This window comes from Lampetra planeri, chromosome 5, assembly GCF_965212315.1.
Source record: "Lampetra planeri chromosome 5, kcLamPlan1.2.h2, whole genome shotgun sequence".
NCBI lineage: Eukaryota > Metazoa > Chordata > Hyperoartia > Petromyzontiformes > Petromyzontidae > Lampetra > Lampetra planeri.
The window spans coordinates 9,798,871-9,818,900 of NC_136111.1; the positions used below are offsets into that span (position 1 = coordinate 9,798,871).

The window sequence follows — 20,030 nt, forward strand, 5'->3', positions numbered from 1 at the left end:
ACTGACACTAATGCTGCTAGGTTGGCGCGGAGTAGGGCCACTCCTATCACGAGAGCACGAGCTGCTTCTACCCTTAAAAATGTTACATAATTCTATATTATTATATTCCTATCAGGTCATCTGGTGTCCCTAAGCACTTTTCTCCGTCGTTTTTTTCACACCTCCCACACACACCACCATCACGGTATCAGGTGGATGTGGGGTGCTGACATTATGGTTGAACTTAAGCTCACATTTCTGCAGAGATTGGTCGGCAAACTCCTGTCCTGTATTGTATTCCGCAGGCCTCTGCAGCCACCCGACTCTAAAAGTGGCTGATTATAATGTATTCATGTTCTACCATGGCAGGTTTAAGAACTTGAATGACATTTCTACTGATAGTTCTGCAAAGCATAACATTACTTATTTTTTCAATCAGTTGAAAGTTAGATTGTTTAGGCCTTCAGAAACCAAAGTCTTTTACCAAATGTAAGTGAAATGTAAATGTCATTCCCTTTTGAGATGGGATGCTGTCGTGATGAAATAGTTAGCACACTGCACTTTGCAATTCAGAGGTCGCCATCTCGTTTCAATTTCCTGGCGCAGCAATTGAAAAAATGGGCAAAATTATGAAATCCCCTCCCCCCACCTCCTGTCCACCCAGACCCAGAAGTATGTGTCGATGAGCGGGGTCACGTGTGGTGGGGTAAAGTGTAGGTACTCCCAACTCTTCCAACACATATTCTTGAGTCTTTCGGTAAAGTCACGTAGATGGGTTCAAAGAAAACTACGACGACGTTTCGATCGCAACACACGCCATTGCTTGTGTTGCGATCAAAATGTCGTAGTTTTTTGTTTATTTTCTTTGAACCTATCTACGTGACTTTACCGAAAGACCCAAGAATATGAATTCCTGCAGTCACGAAAGCTTTCAGTCAAGATCTTCCAACACTTCTGGCCAGTGTGGAAGAGGAGACCAATATACGCTCTAGAAAGGGCTCACTAAAGCTCCCTCTGGTAGAGTCCCTTCTGCCAACAGTGGCATGAGCAAGCCATTGCAGGACTGCACCTTTACCTTTTACTATTCTTAGGAATGTAATGATTCATTCCCTCAGCGATTCGATGAATTGTCACTATTCAGGATTTAAGATTTGATTCAAGTATGAGTTGTTTTTTGTCTTGCTTTCACCATCACGTTTATATTGGGTTTATTTTTCCTCATTTATTCAGTTTTGTTGGCCCCGTGAGTCTAAATTCATTCCATAAATCTTAAATAATCATTTTAAAATGATGAATCACTGCATAGTCCCCGTCTACTTGTGTCCATTGCTTTCAAGATGGGGGTGAGTGTATCAGCAAGTAGGTCGCTGTGCATTTTGAGTGTATTCCCCTTTTATGCATTGGTTTTATTCATGCATTCTCACTTCTTGCTATGAGCAAAACAATGTTCGGTAAGAAATTTGGCCACACTTCTCAAGCATGATTCTCCAGAAAATGCATTTGAGACTCGGTCTAACCTCATCTCGGCAAATTAAATATTCTGATCAATATCATTCTCTTCTTGGTTCTTTCGGTAAAGTCACGTAGGACGGCTGCTTGCGTTGTGGCCGAAACGTCGTGAGAATTATATTATTTTGTTATGTTTTGTTTTTATTATTATTTTATTATTTTATTACTTCCCTTCTACGTGACTTTACCGAAAGAACCAAGAAGATGAATCCCTGCAGTCACGAAAGCTTTAAATCGAAAAATATCATTCTCATCATGATCATCCATGACTATCCACTTGCCGAATGAAAGTCTCCCCTCTCTGGTCCCGCAGCACAATCAATCAATCAATCAGGCATCTGCATGAGAGCTGATTTATTTGATCAATCTCTGCAGTGGATGTAATCTCAGGTGTTTTCCTTCCTGTTGTTAGTCTCGACCACTGGCCATCCATACCCCTTTCTAGTGACTTGTCCTGCCCAAGCCCACTTACTTTTCTACACAGTGCACGCGATCATGAATATAGCCACTGTTAAAATAAATGACAAAAATGTCAGATTAACTTCGGGAAATTTGGCTTCTCTACTTTGTCATTTTAAATTCATAAATATAAAAGAGGGACATAAATTCAAGTCCTGTCACATGATTCATATTTTAATGTGGCACCCTAGGTTGACTTATAAATAAAATATTAAGACCTTTAATAGGCCTATCAGGGGTTCTAAGGTGACTCGGATGTCATTGCGACTTTGAGCCTTTCAGTCCGTCAATTGCCATTATTTCGTCAAAGCTCGGAGCACATTTGCAAGGAAGACCGAGGAGAAAAATTTAACTGGACAGGTGCAAGCAAAGCCCAGGGCAAGACAAAGTTAAAACCTGTAATTATATAAGCCTACATGCAATGCAACAAAAACCCTCCATCACTCTACCATTATCGGAAAAAGCCATGATCTATTCGCTGTTGGATGAAGGCCTGCCAAAGCCGTCACTATCTCTTACGGTCTTCCGATGCAGAAGGCTGTAACCACTGTATAATCCCCGAGGTGGTTGCCCTGTCAGCAGTGTCCTTTTGCTACCACACTGTCGTTCGTCTCGACCATCAGCCGTCATCCCCGAGTAATGCTTTGTAGGACTGTCAACAGTTGTGCTGTGGAGAGACTGGAGGCCTCCATCGGACTGTGAGTTTTGAGCCACCCAATGCTCATGAAGCGTGGGTATCCTCTGGCTTTTGTGATGGACAACATACGAACGCTCCGATTTTTTGTTGAGAGGTTCAAATTTAGCTTAAATGGAGAATGCTCTTTACATAGCCTGTATGGTTGGCCGCAAACATATATAATATAGCAATGATACAAAATCACTGCTCGATAAAGGCCATGTGGGTTGTTTGACCATACTTCACCACGCTGGTCAATGCGGGTTGGTGAAGGAGAGGGACAGGACCGGCTCACTCCCCTCCATTGTCGGCCGTGGCCAACATCAGTGGTGATATTGATGTCGGCCGTGGCCAGGAAACAAACTCAGGTTACCGCTCCACCAAATCATAAATATCGCCCTCTAAAATAATTAAATTCATGAATGCCAATGAGTGGTTAAATCTGTGTTTCGGATGGTAGAGATAATAGATAAGGCACAGCTGCAATGTTTTTCTGCGCGAGTGAGATATCTTTCTTAAAATAAATCGTCAATCGCATTTAATGTTGAAATGATTTTAGACGTTAATATTGGAACCTATGATAAAATCACCAAAATCACGCAGGCATGCGCTTGATATCATCATATCTCAGAAGCAAAGAGGAGTCGAGCCTGGATGGTGCTTGCGTGGGTGACCATCATCAGTAACAGGTGTCATAGGCTGTGCGGCTGCGTGGTGGGCAGCAGTGGGCTTGCTACATCCTCCATCATCTTTGCTTCCTGCTTTTACCAACGTGGTGAGGCATGTTCAAATAACCCCCTGCGGAGAGGCACTCATCCAGTAGTGGATTGACGAATTGGGATGAACACGTACACGTACAGTACATCTGAACCTGAGCAGCTGCAATATGCATGGTCGACAACCAACCTCACGTTACGCATTCCGTCTTTGTCACAAGAAATAAACACCAATGCAGTTTAACTTTTGGAGCGGTCATTATGATAGTGGAAATGAGTGTGCATGTTAAAAGACATTCTGCTGTGATAAGACTTGGAGTAATATTGTTGCGCACACAATTGGGAAGGAGCACACACAATCGCCCCGTTAAATTAAAATGGATATGGAAAGAAAATATAAATTTACCAGAGAAAGATTGCAATTTTGGACACACAATGCCGCCAGTGTGCAAATGACTGGCCAAGGATTTCCTTCATAACGTTACGACAGGCAAATTGATTTGGAGCCTACGCTTGCCGTGCTCTCTGGAACACCATACGAATCAACTGTCAAATCTCGCAGTGGCACTTGAAGCCATTTCGGAGCGGTTGGGAGACCCCGGCGAGGGAGTGATGCCACTGTGATGGAAAGGCTCCGTGGGGAGCAATGGGCTTGCCGCTCCTTGTTGCATCTACCCGTGTGCTTCTGGACACAGTGAAACCCTCCGTGACGTGATGACAGGCCACGGTGAAATCCTCATTCCTTCTATTTGGTCACTTTCACTCTCTTTCAAAAGCCATTTCCACCGTTGTATGGATTCGTTGTCCAATTAGATTATTCCGCTTCTGTGTCTTGGAAGATGGACTTTTCCACTATCGGACAAAAAGTTCAAGTTCAGCCCTCCAATTGCTTTGTTCATGTTTTTGCTTGCGGAAGTGCCTCCATTACAGGGGCGCTCTTCAAGAGGGTATTTTGGCCTACTCTTCCACGTTGGCCAGATGGGAGTGCCCACACGCAATCTGCTGGTAGGGCGGGGGCTGGAGGGTGAGGCGGGTGGCCATGACTGCTTGCTGCTGTCGCTAGGCATGGCTGGGAATTGACCTCAGGTGGCTTTGGAATTGAACTTGGTGCATGAATCACTTTGCCACCCGTGTAGCACTTTCTGTAGTTACTTTCATCGGTTGTTATAATGACTGTGTCATCAGTAATACCCGAGTGGATTCATGTTTTCAGAAAATGATTTATAATCTTGGTGTGAAGAGGCTTGCCTGACTCTTATGATGTGTGCACTGTATTGTTAAAACTTGATTTGGAGCTTTCGTGACTGCAGCAATTACTCTTTGGTTCTTTCGGTAAAGTCACGTAGAAAGAAAAAATAAATTAAATAATAGCATACGACGTTTCGATTGCAACACAAGCAAATTAACATCAGGTACAAATGAAAGAGAAAACAAGCCTAGTAAACTTAGAAATATAATGCAATACAACACAGAGAGTCGGCTAACATAACAGTCAACACCCTACCTGGTTGATTACGTTCTTCCAAAGATTGCTAAATTTGCGAGAGAGACAAAACACAGACAAACTAGTGTAGATACTCTTTGCTTCTTTCGGAAAAAGTCACGTAGGTATAAAATGAAATAAATCACGACGTTTCGGACGCTTGTGTTGCACCCGAAACGTCGTGATTTATTTTCTACCTACGTGACTTTACCGAAAGAACCAAAGAGTATGGATTCCTGCAGTCACGAAAGCTTCAAATCAAGATTTAATTAGTGTAGCTCTTCCATCTTTACATTTGTTCTCAATCATTTGTGTGATTGGACAACTGTATTCATTTCCACTCGGTCAAATTTCTTTTCATCGGCTATAAATGGCATAATAGTGTTTGATATTAATTTTCCTTTTCAAGGATCTTATCTCCAGATTAATAAAAAAAAACCCTAAGCAATTGTTCCTCTGTAACTATGGTAACCCGTGTCTCCCTTGCAAAAAATGATCATGCACACCAGCAGGCTGATTAAAAACGGGACACAAAGCGGAGACATCGTATTGACTGTTAAGATCATTGATTGGGCTTCATATGACGACCGACAGTTGACATTGACAACAAAGTAGCAGCCAAAGGTGGGAACGCCCAAGAGGACGTCCACCTTGGAGATGGAGCAATGACGCTAGCTCACGCAACACCTCGCCTATGTCGACGAGGAGCATAAACCATCGCGCGACCTGCGGTGAACCTCGCAGAAGCTTTTGGCGAACCATCGAACAAAGACGGTCACTGCATCTCACGCTTTGAGATGCGCTGGTGCGGGCGTCTGGAACGCTCTTCCTTCCGATATTAGGAAGCCACTGGAGCTATGCACTTTTAAATCATCTCGGTTGAAAACTAATTTCTTTAGAACTTATTTTTGTGTTTAGTTTGTTGTCTTCCCACCGCACCTCCGATTAGCACGGTTGGTTACGTACGGTGCGAAAGAAGTTCAACATATATATATATACAGTCATACCTCGGTATACGACCGCTTTGGTATACGTCGTGTTTTGACGAGAGAAAAAATGTCTTGGGATACGGCGTCTTGCTTGGGATACGACGCGCTTGCTAGAACTTGTATGGGTCGGGATGAGTCACCGCGTACCCGCGTCTACCCCGATCACGACTGTAACAAAGCGCTGCTCCTCAGTCTGCCTGTTCAGTAGATCTCGTTCAGTGCACAACCCTTGCTATAACTGTCCGTGAATTTTCACGTGTTTTTTGTCATTTTAACGTGAACTTTTTGCGAATTAATTCAACTCCTCTCAGCAAGGTAAAGTGATGTTACATTTTACATTTTTTTTCAATTTATTTTAATTTATTTATGCATTTATTTTAATTTTCGTATGAATTTTAGTAATAAGTAGTGTCTAAATTATTTTATACAACCCCATTAATGTATAATACGCCATATAAAATATAATTTCTTATACTCTGGAATGGATTATTTCCTTTCCCTTTATTTCTTATGGGGAAAATTCGTTTGGTATACGTCATTTTCGGTATAAGTCGTCCTACCTTCTGGAACGAATTAACGACGCATACCGAGGTACCACTGTACATACTTCACCATGCTGGTCAATGTGGGTTGGTGAAGGGAAGACCCAGGACCACTTATTCTCTGTCCCCTCCCTGTCTCCGCCCCCGCCCCCCTCTCCTCTATATTTAAGGGACCGTCACAGAAACGACCTCTCTCTTTGTGCCGATGTGTTCTCTCTCTGTGTGTCCTTGTGATGTCTGTCTGCTTGTATGTCTGTCTATAGTTTTCTTGTTAGATTTTTTGTTGCTATTTCTTTCATGCCCTGATGATGATTGCTTGTGTTGCAATCGAAACGTCGTAATATGCTATTATTTAATTTATTATTTTATCTTTAGACGTGACTTAACCAAAAGAACCAAAGAATAATTCCTGCAGTCACGAAAGCTCCAAAATTAAGATTGACCCTGGACCACTTTAGATATAATTTTCCACCAAGTCGTTTGTATTGGGTTAAGCGGTGTACCATCACCCCCCCGCCCCACCCCCCAGGTATTTAAATATCTGCTCCCCTTTGCTTCACAATGTTAAGTGCTATATCGAATACATGTTATTCACAGGGTTTGAACGACTCTGCAAAATGTTGGCCATGGTAGTAGACACCTGTAATCTAGCGCCTAGGGGTCGGCGGCCCACGCAGAGGTCACCGCGTATGTGAGGCACCTACCCCAAGGGGCTATGTTAGTGCTCAGGAGATGGAAGTACAGCAAGTAGATTGCCCTGTCTCTATGAATTATTTTTAGCATTGCCCCTTCCTGTGTGTCAGTTGTCTCTGGACACTCCAGTTTCCTGCTGCACACAAATGAGCATGTTACATCGTATACCAAATTAGCTGCACAGAATACATGCGAATTCGAGTCTTTGGACTCGTCTTGAGGCATTACTGATTATAGAGGTATTGAAACAAGTTGAAAAACATTGTGCATGTGCATGAATTATGTGATGCCCTCCAACGTACATTGTCAATGGAAGTATCTAATTAGTGGTATGGCAGGCGACAGGTATCTGTCAGGATAAAATGTGCTTGTATTCTGGAAAATAGTCCTTTTCACTCTGATTTGTTTCTTCAAGTTTTGCACAACCCAATGATTAATTTGACTGATTTTCTGTATGGTAACTCCCAAGTTGGTACGGAACGTTTTCCCAAAGCTCCGTTCATTTTGGATTATCTTTACAATTTGCATAGTTCTTCCCCGTTACAGACAAATGGACAGGACTAATGCATTAGCAGTCGAGTTGGAAAACACAAATCGAACGTGACAGCTTCATGACATCACTTAATGGTGGAATAAAAACACCAGAAGATTAACATTTAGGCCAAGTTGGCACTGTCCTTGGCTGGTGGGTGTGTGTGACTGGCCAGCTTGTGTTTGCGTTTTGCCCCTTGCTCTAATCTGCTTAGCGCACAACCACAACTGCTGATGTCTCTCCCTGCAGATGCTGATTATGACGGATTTGGCCAGAGATGACGGATGTTGAGCCAGCGTCTCTGTCGGATTTCGCGGCATCGGGCAGGTCGGGGCGGCGTAACGCCCTGCCGGACATCCTGGGCTCCCCATCCGGTGCCTCCCCTGGGGAGCTGCCCCTCAAACTCGCCGAGCTCACCGTAACCGGTGCGCCAAGCCGGCTACACGGCCACATAGCCACTACAACACCCAGTCGTACTCGATCGAGCAGCCTTACACAGCCATGCAGCCACACAGTCAATGAACCATAAAGACACCCACTCAAACAGTCACACCGATACCCACTCACCTGGTCAAGTAATGTACACGGCCACACAGACATCCACGTCACACATCCACTCGGACATAGAGTCAACCAGCCACTCACTCAACCGGCTACTCAGGCACCCATTCTCACATACAGACATCTCATCACATAGTAACTGAACCTGCCAGTCGCCCAACTACCCATACACCTTGCCACCTAGCAACCCAGCTATCAACTAAACCGCAGAGCCAGAGCAGGCATCCAGTCAACAAGCCACACATATATACAGGCAGCCAATCATACAGGCAACCAGCCAACCAATGGCATAACCACTCTGCCACCCATAACTTCTGCCATCCAGCCACCCAGTCGCTGAGCCATCCTGCTGTCCATCAACCCATCCTCCCAGCCACCAAGCGAGTCAGAGAAAATACATCCAAACGTGCCAGGCATTTTACTCCGTAGCCAGTCAATTAGCCCGTCTGCCACCTGTACATTCTGTCACCCAGCAACATAGCTGCTTTTGACTCCCCACCTAGACACCCATGAGTACGACACCCTGAATGCCAAGTAGGTTTTCGCAGGCGTGTGGAATTCGAGCCCATTTCTCATATCTTCCTCTGACAGAACTGGATTAAGGATCCCTTGAGCTCCCAAGACCGGTACGAGTTGAAGGTCTGTGGCAAGCAAATGTTTGTCTTGGTCCTGCCGTTTGCAGCAACAGTGGATTTAAGAGGATTCGCAAGGGTTCGTTGTGAATTGTCACATGCGCTGAAAATTCAGCAGTTATTCTATTAATAAGATGTGATTTTTAAGCCATGATACTGCATTATATAATTCACATGATTTGAAATTCAACAAGCATGGATGTAAGGGCAGCGAATTATCTGCAAGAGTAACTAAAGCAAATAAGTTGTTCGTCTATTTGTGCTGAGTTTTTACTAAAAGCCCTTAGTATTCTGGGAACTCTGGTTTCCCCCCTATTACCTTGACAGATATTATTTGGCCCAACATCCTCGTAAGGAGCGATATAAAAATGAGTCTTGGGACTCGGTGAGGTTTTTCAGGAAAGCAAAAAGTGTTTGATTATCGTTGATATTTGAATCCAAAAGTCAAAAAGCCACGACAAAATGTCACCATGCTCAGAAGCAGTGGTGGAATTCCACATTCCTATGGCAAGGGTCAAACTACTTTTAAAACAACCACTGTCTACTTTTTGAAAAATTAGTTCTCATTTTTTTTCCATTGAGGCAATGGGCAAGCCCCGTTTATGTAACATTGTGACACACGTACACATCGTCAACATAAACTAAACCGGTTATGAAAAGCAGGGGAAAGATGGAGAGCAGCACCGCAATAAATTGTAATGTTATTAACTCGGGAAGGATGATGGCCTGAGTTGACACCTGGCTGGAATTGTGCGCTTGAAACCTACCAATTGTGAGTGGAAAGCACTTCACTACATTGCCACCCACCTGGAAACGTGGTCATTAGGTTGCACAGATTGATATGTATCATAACAAAAAAGTACTTGGATGAGTCGACCACCAGGGCTTGCCAGGCGTTGTAGACGTCAGGCTGCGAGGTGTGGCCAGGGGATGGCAGTGATACGTTGTCTCTCCCTCGTGTGCATGGCGGGTTTCTCCAGGTTCACCCGTCTCCTCCCACATGGAGCTGAACGTTCATTAATTTAATTTGCCTAATATTCCAATGTAGCAGTACCCTCTGGAAGTAATCTTGAGACTCGGTGAGGCTTTTGTGGGTAAATAATTGACGTTATTATTACTCTTGCTATTTCCGCGTTGTATATTTTAAAGTGTAATTTGCAATATTTGTTCAAAAAATGCTAACGTTCAGTACAAAATATATATATATTTTTTTCTAAATTATAGTTTTTAAGCACACCATGTCAACTGTAACACGTGTGGTCTTTTAAACCCCCCCAAAGACATTTTTTGCAGCATCTCCATTTATGCATGTTACATAATACAGACGTGGTATTTCCTGCGTATTGCTTACTTTGGAATTTAACTGGGTGCTTCAAAGTGGTGAAGCACAAATCAGAATATAATTATTTCTTTAGACTGAAGGAAGAATCTGATGAGCTATGAAGCTCTTTTTCACAGATGTCCAAATCATGAGTGAAACCAGATATAACAATTTTTTCCCATAATTTTGCAGAATATATTCTTTACAAGGTGCCAAATTGAACATGTATTGCAATTGTGCAGGCCCCAATTAGATACAATTCATCAACATTATCCATGATCAGTACACTGCTGGATGAAGACCTCTGCAGGCCTTTGCCAACTCTCGGGGTTTAGCCAAGTAAACAATTCATCTAACACCGGCACATCTGCTCATTTAATCGCTCCATATCCACGGTGGACGTCTTATCTTGGGCATTCACTTCTTTGGCTGTCACTTCATCACCGGCCATTGATCTCTTCTTGCAACGCGTCCTTACCAGGCCCCACTTTTCTTAACAAACAGTACGATGACTTGAACCCGCACTGTGTTATCTAATTTGCAAATGATCTCTAATTGCGGGCGCCACGGTGGTGAGATATTAACTCCCTCACCTGGTATGCAGGAGGTCCTGGGTCTAATCCCGACCCTAACACCTGTACATTTGGAGTTTACATGTTCTCGTTGTGGTCACGTGGATTTTTCTCCGGGTCCTCCGGTTTTTCCCTCCACATTTTCCCTCCACATTTATAAACGCGCGTTTTGAGTATTTGGATGGGATACATTTCCATGTGATTAGTCACTTCGTTGAGCTATGCAATTGAAGCATTGCGCATATGCCAGGATTCATGTATTACATCGTAATGAAATAACATCCAAATTTGTAGCTTTTAATGTTGTCTTGTAGTTTGATTCATGACAGCATTACATTCTCATCGACTAATTGTATAATTTCACAGATATAAATATCAATTACCCAATTAATGTAATTATACTCCAATAGGTACGTTTGTTTTCTATGGACTGTAATTAAACTTCATTGCAATCAAGGGCATTATACCCCTGTGGAGTATTGTTCTTTGATTGCAATAATGTTTGCTCGTTTGACCACATCTTCTTGGTTCTTTCGGTAAAGTCACGTAGAAGGGAAGTAATAAAATAATAAAAATAAAACATAATAAAATGAAATAATTCTCATTTTATTATGTTTTATTTTTATTATTTTATTACTTCCCTTCTACGTGACTTTACCGAAAGAACCAAGAAGATGAATCCCTGCAGTCACGAAAGCTTTAAATCGAAAAAAATTGTTTGACCACATTTATGGAAAGTCTGTTACGTAAGCAATGTATGTAGGCTACTTAGTGGATATTCGTTTGCTTTTAAATTGTCCTCCGTACTTGTTTTATGAATAGTTATTATTATTATTTACAATCCTTTACAAACCAACGGCTGAATGGAAACCTCTCCGCACCGTGTCGGACGTGCGGATTGTTTGACCAGGTCTGTCGGAAAGACAGATTCAGACTCTGTCTTCTCGACAGACCTGTTCTTCACCCGAGGACGGCTGCTTGCGTTGTGGCCGAAACGTCGTGAGAATTATCTTATGATGTTTTATTTTTATTATTTTATTATTTCCCTTCTACGTGACTTTACCGAAAGAACCGCGAAGATGACCCAGGACCAGTTTATATATCACTCGCCAGCAAAGTTAGCCGTGGCTGCAAATCGAACTGAGGTTGGCAGGTTTCGTCGCGCAGTGTGCTCACCAATGCAACGCTCCTCCACCCCAATACTCTTACAGGAATGCACTTTTAAATTACCATAATTATGAACAACAGGACCCTGCGGGGTGGGCTGGTAGGAATAATACTAATACCGGTACAGGGATATCGACCGCACGCACACGCGCACACACGCGCATACACACGCACACACACGCACGCACGCACGCAAACACACACGCACACACACGCGCAGGGGGAGCGGGCGGCCATCTTGTCGGATGGACGGACGGACAAACGGACGCGGACGGACGGACAAACGGACGCGGACGGACGGACGGACGGACAAACGGTCGGACGATATAATCTATTGGTGGTCTGGTCCACTTCGTTCCTACCAGTATAATGGAAGCCTCTAATGGGTATTTGGCATGCCCTGTCACACCATTGTCGAAGCAGTACTATTCATGACTTATCAATCATCAACTTTCTTTCCTTGTTCTCATGCTGCCATTGTTAAGACACTCAATCAAGTTTGCGTTATATTCTTGATGTTTCTTATTCATTTCTAATTGGATTTCAGAGCTCTGCACATTCTGTCTTTGGTATGTTTTCTTTTCACGTCACCCATATCCTTCAAACGTGCTTTTATAATTGAACTAACACATGCTCTTTTACTTTCTCCTCACTTTGAGATAACTCCTTTACAAAGTTAATGTATTCATTATTTAAATTTGTGACATAAATTTCATGCTTTTGCTTCTCTAGAGATATGAATCAGTCGAAATTATATTTCCCTCTAAACTAAATTCTACATGTTTACCATCTTTGATTTGGCTGTTATTAACTTTATCCTCTCTTCGTTAATATTAAAGTGTAAGTTCCATTACCCTGTTCATCACGTGACAGTCACGCTGATATTTTTCACTTGTAGAACTGGTGTTTTTACAAATTGGTTGTTCAACCAATTGTAATATACCTACTTTTTGCACAATCATTGGTGGCCAGGCTGAAACCATCCACTCCCTACACTCAAGAACTCAGTTTAGTCACGGTTGGCTACCCAGATTTGGACCCAGAATCTGTGGAGCCAGCTCTGCGCTCTGACCTCTGACTCACTCGGTCACCTTCAGAGTACGGGTGTGTCTCGCTTCAGGAGACATGTCCAAAAGAGTGTGTGTGAAAATGCACCCTCTATTGTGCAAAGGTAAAACAACCATAATATGACTTGAAACCCCCCGCCCACCTCCTACGCATTTCCCATAAATATGCTAAATTCCTCTTGATATGCAAATTATTTTGTCAAGGCACTCTTATTCCCCTCTCCAACCCAGCTTAAATATACGCTCCAAGCTTGATGGTGTTTCATTCTTCACCTGAGGATGGCTGCTTGCGTTGTGGCCGAAACGTCGTGAGAATTATTTTATTATGTTATATTTTTTTATTATTTTATTACTTCCCTTCTACGTGACTTTACCGAAAGAACCAAGAAGAAGGTAAAACAACCAATTGAAGACTTTTTCTGGAGAAGTCCTGTAAAAAATATCTTCAGCATCCTTTCTCCAAAACATGGGGTGCACCTTTCTGTGAGATTTCCGCATTGATTCTTCACGTCATGACATGGTGACGAGGCACTGCTTCAGTCAGATATTCTTTTTTACAACTGATTAAAAACATTTACAAAGCACAGTTGTATACCGTGGCTCTAAATTTCATGCAGATTCAACAAGCCTTTCAAGAATAAAAATGTGTGCGCAGCGTAGTAACCCCGACTCTTGTTTCTTCAAAGCAGAAGGTGCGTCGCAGGAGGCCCAGACGCCAACCCTGGAGGATCCTGTGGTGGGCGGCGATGGAAATGGAGGCGACAAGGAGTGAGGACGACTGCCTGTGCACAGCCACGCCAACCTGAGCACGGCCGAGCCTGCGACGCCCCGAACGACCAGGATGGAACGCAATCAAACCTGACCCGCTCGCTTTGGTTCCTTTTTCTCCTCGTCGTAGCGCCGGCTTCGTGATTGTACCAACTGTGTGAGGAGGGGAAAGTTAATGTCCTCCAAATGAGGAGGTGGCTCTATAGCTTGAGACACCGGGCAATTCGACCGCTACGGTCTTCGGAAAACATCGTGCCGAATGTAAAGCGTCGGGAGTCGAGCGGAAGGCACAGCGATTCCCGATGCCTCCGCTGATAATACATCGCAGGCAGTGCTTACATTCTGACGGCATCATCAGTGTGTGTACATTGCAAAAGGAAAATATTTTATACATTTTGAATTGAACGTTAGGTTTTTAAGGTTACATATATTAAACAATTTACGAGAAGAAGACATTTTTTTTTCTTGGGACTATTTAGGGTATTATCACTGTGTGTTGGAAGTAGGGTTGTACAGGTGATTTTGATGGCAACCAATGCACTGTACAACCAGTGCAGGTGGTGGAATCAAACGCTTCGCTGAGTTTCCTCGGAGAGAGAGCAAAGAGAGGAGGCTAGAATTCACTTAAAATGTAAAAAAAAAACCTGGATTTAAACAAACGTTTGTTGCATAATAATAGATGTGTTGTTTTTTCCCCATTGTTATTTTCGAACAGTTGTGGCAAATACATAACGGGAAATGACACCAGCTTAAGGAAGTATGTGTATAGTTATAGTGTGCGTGCAGAACACTTTCTAACGTTGAGGGAATTCTACCCCTGAGAGTGTTACGTGATATCTGGATTAAAGAGCATAGTGATGAGCCTCATGATGATCCTGGTATTGTGCCTGCAATTACCGTGTAGCGCTTTGGACCTTGGCTTCTAAACCTTTTGACTTACCCCAAAAATTCAAGCATTGCCAGCAATTACAAACAAATTTAGTTCTAAAACCAGTGTAAAAATTTGCTCACATTACAATCCACAATCACCAAAACTGAAATCAAAGAGATTTACTTCAACTAAGTTAAAGTAATAATCATAATGCAGAGTCTTAAGCAACTCATTCTTGAAAATCCAGCGAATGACTTTTACCATTCCAACAATTATGTTGCCGTTAGAACTACTATACTACTCTACCAGATGTAAATGAGACAGATAAGAGTGATTTTGTGTTTGTTCAGATAATTGTGGGTTTGTGAAAGAAAGGTCACAAGTGGCGTCACGTTCACCCGGAAGTGTGATTTTTTTAGAAGTTTTAAATCAGCTGTATAATAATCATCCCAAGTGTGTAAAGGCAAATGCAAACTGTTTGAGTATAACTGTCCATGTGCATATAAACTGTGACGCTTAGTAGTACAACAGCCACAAGTGTCCATCATTGAAGCATAGATTTGAATAAGCACAACTCATTATCATCGGCATACATGGAGTCAAGCGTGCGCCGTTCCCGTTTTCCCAAATCACTGTTGTGCTTGCTGATTTTAGTGACAAGAGATCAAACGGTAGCAACCAAATCTGCGATGCACAGTGTGGCATTGACATTTAACGATGCAGTGGATACATTTTTCACAAAGAGAGAAAGTTTCCAAACATTGAAGCCCCCTTCAACTCCACTGTGGCCGCAATGCCTCGTTTATAAAGGGACATAAAATCATGTAATGCTATTAATTTGTCATCATTTTGGTGTAATCATTCACTAAGAAGAGCACTGCTATTTGTGGAAAACCAAATTTTGGTGAACATGGAGACTGTCCTTATTACTCAATTACATAAGTATGCACAGCAGGAATCCTACTTGTCTGTGGTGATGTGAGTGATGAACGTCACAAAAATTCCATTATCTGCAATGTTATCTGTGAAATGACTCCCATTTATCCGCGAAAGGAAATAAATCGTGTGTAGAATCCGTGTATAATAAGATGAAATGCCACGCTACACTTATTCATACAATGTGCAAATAGGAAGCTTTTCATTGGAGGATGGTGGCAGGTGAGAATGAAGATATTAGGAAGAATAGGGGGAATTAATTTGTTGGTATTTTAGTGCAGACCCTATAGGTCTTCCGGATAATTGGAGTTGCAGATAATAATAGGGCTGTGGATAAGTGGTATTTGAAGTTGTGTAAAATACTAAAATGCAACTATATGAGTCGTTTGTAGCCATGTTAGCAGATTTCGATTTAAAGCTTTCGTGACTGCAGGGATTCATCTTCTTGGTTCTTTCGGTAAAGTCACGTAGAATGGAAATAATCAAATAATAAAAAATAAAACATTATAAAATAATATAATAATAATATATGATATTATTATTATTTTAAAATAAAGTCACGTAGAATGGAAATAATAAAATAATAAAAATAAAACATTAAAATAATATACTAATAATAATATATTAAAATATACTAATATTATTTTAAAATAATATAATAATGTATAATAATAATATTATATTAATATTATTTTATTATGTTTTATTTTTATTATTTTATTATTTCCATTCTACGTGACTTTACCGAAAGAACCAAGAAGATGTTAGCAGATGTATTGGTATAGTGCTGTGTCTACATAACATAAACCAGTGATACAAGGTAAACACAAATCATCACCATTTTTTGAGAAAATACATGCAACGCTTTTTTCTTCTAAACTTGTCTTGCATATTTAACTAAATTGTGATGTTGGTGTAGAGTTTTGTTTTAAATACTGCTATAAGCTATGTGCTTAATCTTTATATCAAGTTGTCTTTATTATCTTGACCGCATATTACATTTGACTCGTGTAGTTTTCAATTTATGTGTAATATATTTGTTAATCATTTACAAGACAGGAGAAGCTGATTTTTGTAGTCGTGTGCAAAGAAAGTTTGCACAATTCTTGGACTGAAAACATAAACAAACCCTAATTCACAAATATCAGACGCGTTATGCTCAATGCATTAAACATCTTGAAAAACTACACGTTTAATTGGAACTTAATTAAAACGCTATGTGAGAACTTAAAACGAGTGCATATGCCATTGGTTGATTATATCAGTTATGATTTCACGCCATCCTTTCTCCGTTGTCAACGCAAGAATAGTTTTTCCAAGTGTCATTGCCCCTTTTCTTTTGCTCTTGCCTTCCCCAAGTTGGGGTTCCACGACGTTTTGCACACGGGGTTCACTAAACCTCGAGCACCTGACGTTGCACGTGATGCTTCGACACTTTAGGGTCACACTGTGTGTGTCACGTGGTGCCTGTTCATTGTTTGGGCCTAGGTTAGGCCTAAACTAAGTAAAAACTATAATTGTTTGTTTTTATATAAAAAAAAACATTACAACAATGATCGCTTATGATCAATAACGTGAAATTATCAATCATTATTGTATTAATATCTCTAACTCACATTTTAGTATTTCCAAGTATTATGGTCCAAGCCCCCCAATGCCTCCTACTCCACCACAACAGACATCCAACGAACTCCAAATTTCACACCAATAACATCTCAAGAATTACAACATTTTCCCCTAGTGTCCTTAACATTAGGTCTCGTACAAGGTAGTCTTACAGTCACAGGAATACTATTTCCTCTCATTCATCACTCAACGCTGTTCATTAGAGCGTGTCAATCGCGGCTAATCCTATAAATGACGACACAAACCTATCATAACATGTAAAATGTCAAATACCTTAGCACTGTCCCCTTTTGTGCCTCCCCAACCGCGGTTGGCTGCCGTGTCACGTACCAATGCGCAAAGTTCAACCGAGTGAACTTTGCAGTACATTAGAATCACACCCCCCTGATGTTATTGAATTGCAGCTTGAGGCGCATTAAGTGTCGTTATGGGGTTTCAGTAATCCTGTGAACCCAGCCTAATACATTGTGTCCTGTCATTATGTGGCTATTCAAAAAGCACACATCTCTCGTAATGTATACTTGTTCTGTGTGGATTACAGTGCGTCATCAAGACAATTACAGATTGAAGACTCTCCAATGTGTTTGAAGACGCTCAGGTGCCTGTTGTTTACCCAGTTCGCGGGTTGCTCAATCTCAAGACCATTTTTCCGGAGGGATTCTGAATTCCGATGTTTGACCAATCCCACGAATGGTTTGTTTCGTGTGGGAGGAGTCCACCACGTGAACGAGGAGGGCGACACTCGGCATTGCCATATGCTGGCCACACCTCCGAGCCACACACCTTGTCAGCACCTGGCAATGCCTGGTGGCTCACCTTACAATTACTAACCAAGCTCAAACCTTCGATTTGAAGCTTTCGTGACTGCAGGGATTCATCTTCTTAGTTATTTGGGTAAAGTCACGTAGAATGGAAATAATAAAATAATAAAAATAAAACATAATAAAATTATATTATTTTATTATTTTGTTATGTTTAAATAAAACATAATAAAATTATATTATTATATTATTTTATTGTTTTATTTTTATTATTTTATTATTTCCATTCTACATGACTTTACCGAAAGAACCAAGAAGACAAGCTCAAACCGGCTTAGCTTCTGAAATCTGGCGTTATTGGGCACTTTTTGGTTACCTGCTCAAAGGTGAATTTTCATGTGGAGGGCCCAACTGTAATGGAGCAACTGTAAAACCTGTCGGTGTTTAAACCCAGCAGCTTCAAACATTTACTCCGTGTTAACAGCGACGAGTTGTAGACCCACCACAGCTTAAGTATTGATGCATTTAGCAAAACGAGCCCAAATTGAGCTTGCAAGTAGGAAAATGTAAACGTGTGCGAGCCACTCTCATTACACCACAATTATGCTATCGGTGTCAAGACACAGAACCTCTTACAGATGTCACAATACAACAACAGTGTATAGCGAAGCCTCTTTGTCTTCACACGGGTCTGTTCATGTATTCTCTTATAGTCCATTATAACAGTCCATGTCCGTGTAAAGCCCTCGTGTCAAGCCACTGTTGGCTGAGGACCTCCACATGGTATAATTGTTGATGGTCTTCGGTTAAAAAAAACATTTTTTTACACAGTCCTATTTGCACGGTCAATTTGCAGGTTCAAAAGGCGAGCGGCATAGCCGCGGAAGCAAAGAAGCAAAGTCCAACAAAGGATTTTGCGACACCGAGAAGCAATCACGGCTCTGCGGTCACATTTACCAACCTGATTTGCATGGTGGTCACCCATTAAAGCATTCTCCCTGCTCGTTGCTTAGCTTCCAATATCCGACGGGATTGGGCGAGTTCGGTATGATTTGATCGTGAGCATAATGGTACGCGTTATTTCTGTTAAAATACATAAATATTAACTATTCGATAAATATAAAAACAGGTTGAGTGGAATATAAATTGGATGTCATGTAGGGTAATTTCACGTTTCATAAGAAGCATATTTTTTTACATTACGGAAAAATACCTATTTACATCTCATTTGTCAATCCACTGCTGGATGAAAGCCTCCCCCATGTCTTGTGGTCATAGAGCTTGTGACTGTACTCTAATAATAACATCATTATGGTCAGTGTGCAGGGAATCAAACTCGAGTCACTGGCTGGGTTCATAGCACAGCGTGCAAACCACTCCAACCCCACCCCCAGTTACAGTATACATAAAATGTATGCACAGAATATGTTGACTGTTATTTCTGACTGTTACCCCTGTTTAGTCAGTGGTGTCATCTGAGGCTGATAGACTGGAATAGGCACGTGACTAGTTGGTGTTCTGGGTTCGGAAAAAATATTTTCCAGGTCACCGACCGAGACAGAACCTTCTGAAATGAAGCCCTACCTCGTGTTAGCTTTTGATATCATCATCATCGTCACCCTCCTCTTGTTGTCATGTGGTCTTTTATCAGTTAACAACTTCGAAAAGCAGGTGTTATCATGTAAGTGCGTTTTAAAACATTACACAAACGACCTTTCACTGTCGCCACTGCCTCATGCAGTAGACTATATGGAATACGCTGCCCTTTTTGCTAATCATTATCCGTGAAGCCTATATTATCCGTAAAAACCTATTATATGGGCCTCTATTCGTCCTATAATCCGCCCTTTTCCCATGTTGCATTGCGAAACAGCTTCCTGTTATCTGCAATTCACAGATCGGTGAGATCTACAGGGCAATATCATCCATTATCCGTATTTTTCACGGATAAAATTCAGCAAATCTAATCGGTCACATCACAGATAACAGGATCCACGATATTCGCCCCCCCCCCCCCACATCAACGCGCATGAGAGGCGTTCTCCTGCACTTTACAACGGAACGTTGAAATTGGCCTCGGGTCCTTTGGCAAGAGCATAACGTGCATCAATGCTAATATATTAGGCCTCGCTGTGTAGACGTCAAGGCGCAGGGAGTCGAATGGGTCAGG

At 41.8% G+C, this 20,030-nt stretch overlaps 1 protein-coding gene across 1 annotated transcript in view; it reads left to right on the plus strand.

Annotated features, from left to right (window-relative positions):
- The window catches only part of LOC144718825 (cAMP-dependent protein kinase inhibitor alpha-like), a 47,612-nt gene extending 33,518 nt beyond the window's left edge, over positions 1 to 14,094 (plus strand). Inside the window, exons 2-3 of the mRNA XM_078594382.1 lie at positions 7,828 to 8,003; positions 13,588 to 14,094. Coding sequence (XP_078450508.1) covers positions 7,856 to 8,003; positions 13,588 to 13,670 — 231 coding nt within the window. The 5' untranslated portion in view covers positions 7,828 to 7,855 and the 3' untranslated portion in view covers positions 13,671 to 14,094. The remainder of the gene's footprint in view (positions 1 to 7,827; positions 8,004 to 13,587) is intronic.
- Positions 14,095 to 20,030: the final 5,936 nt, after the last annotated feature.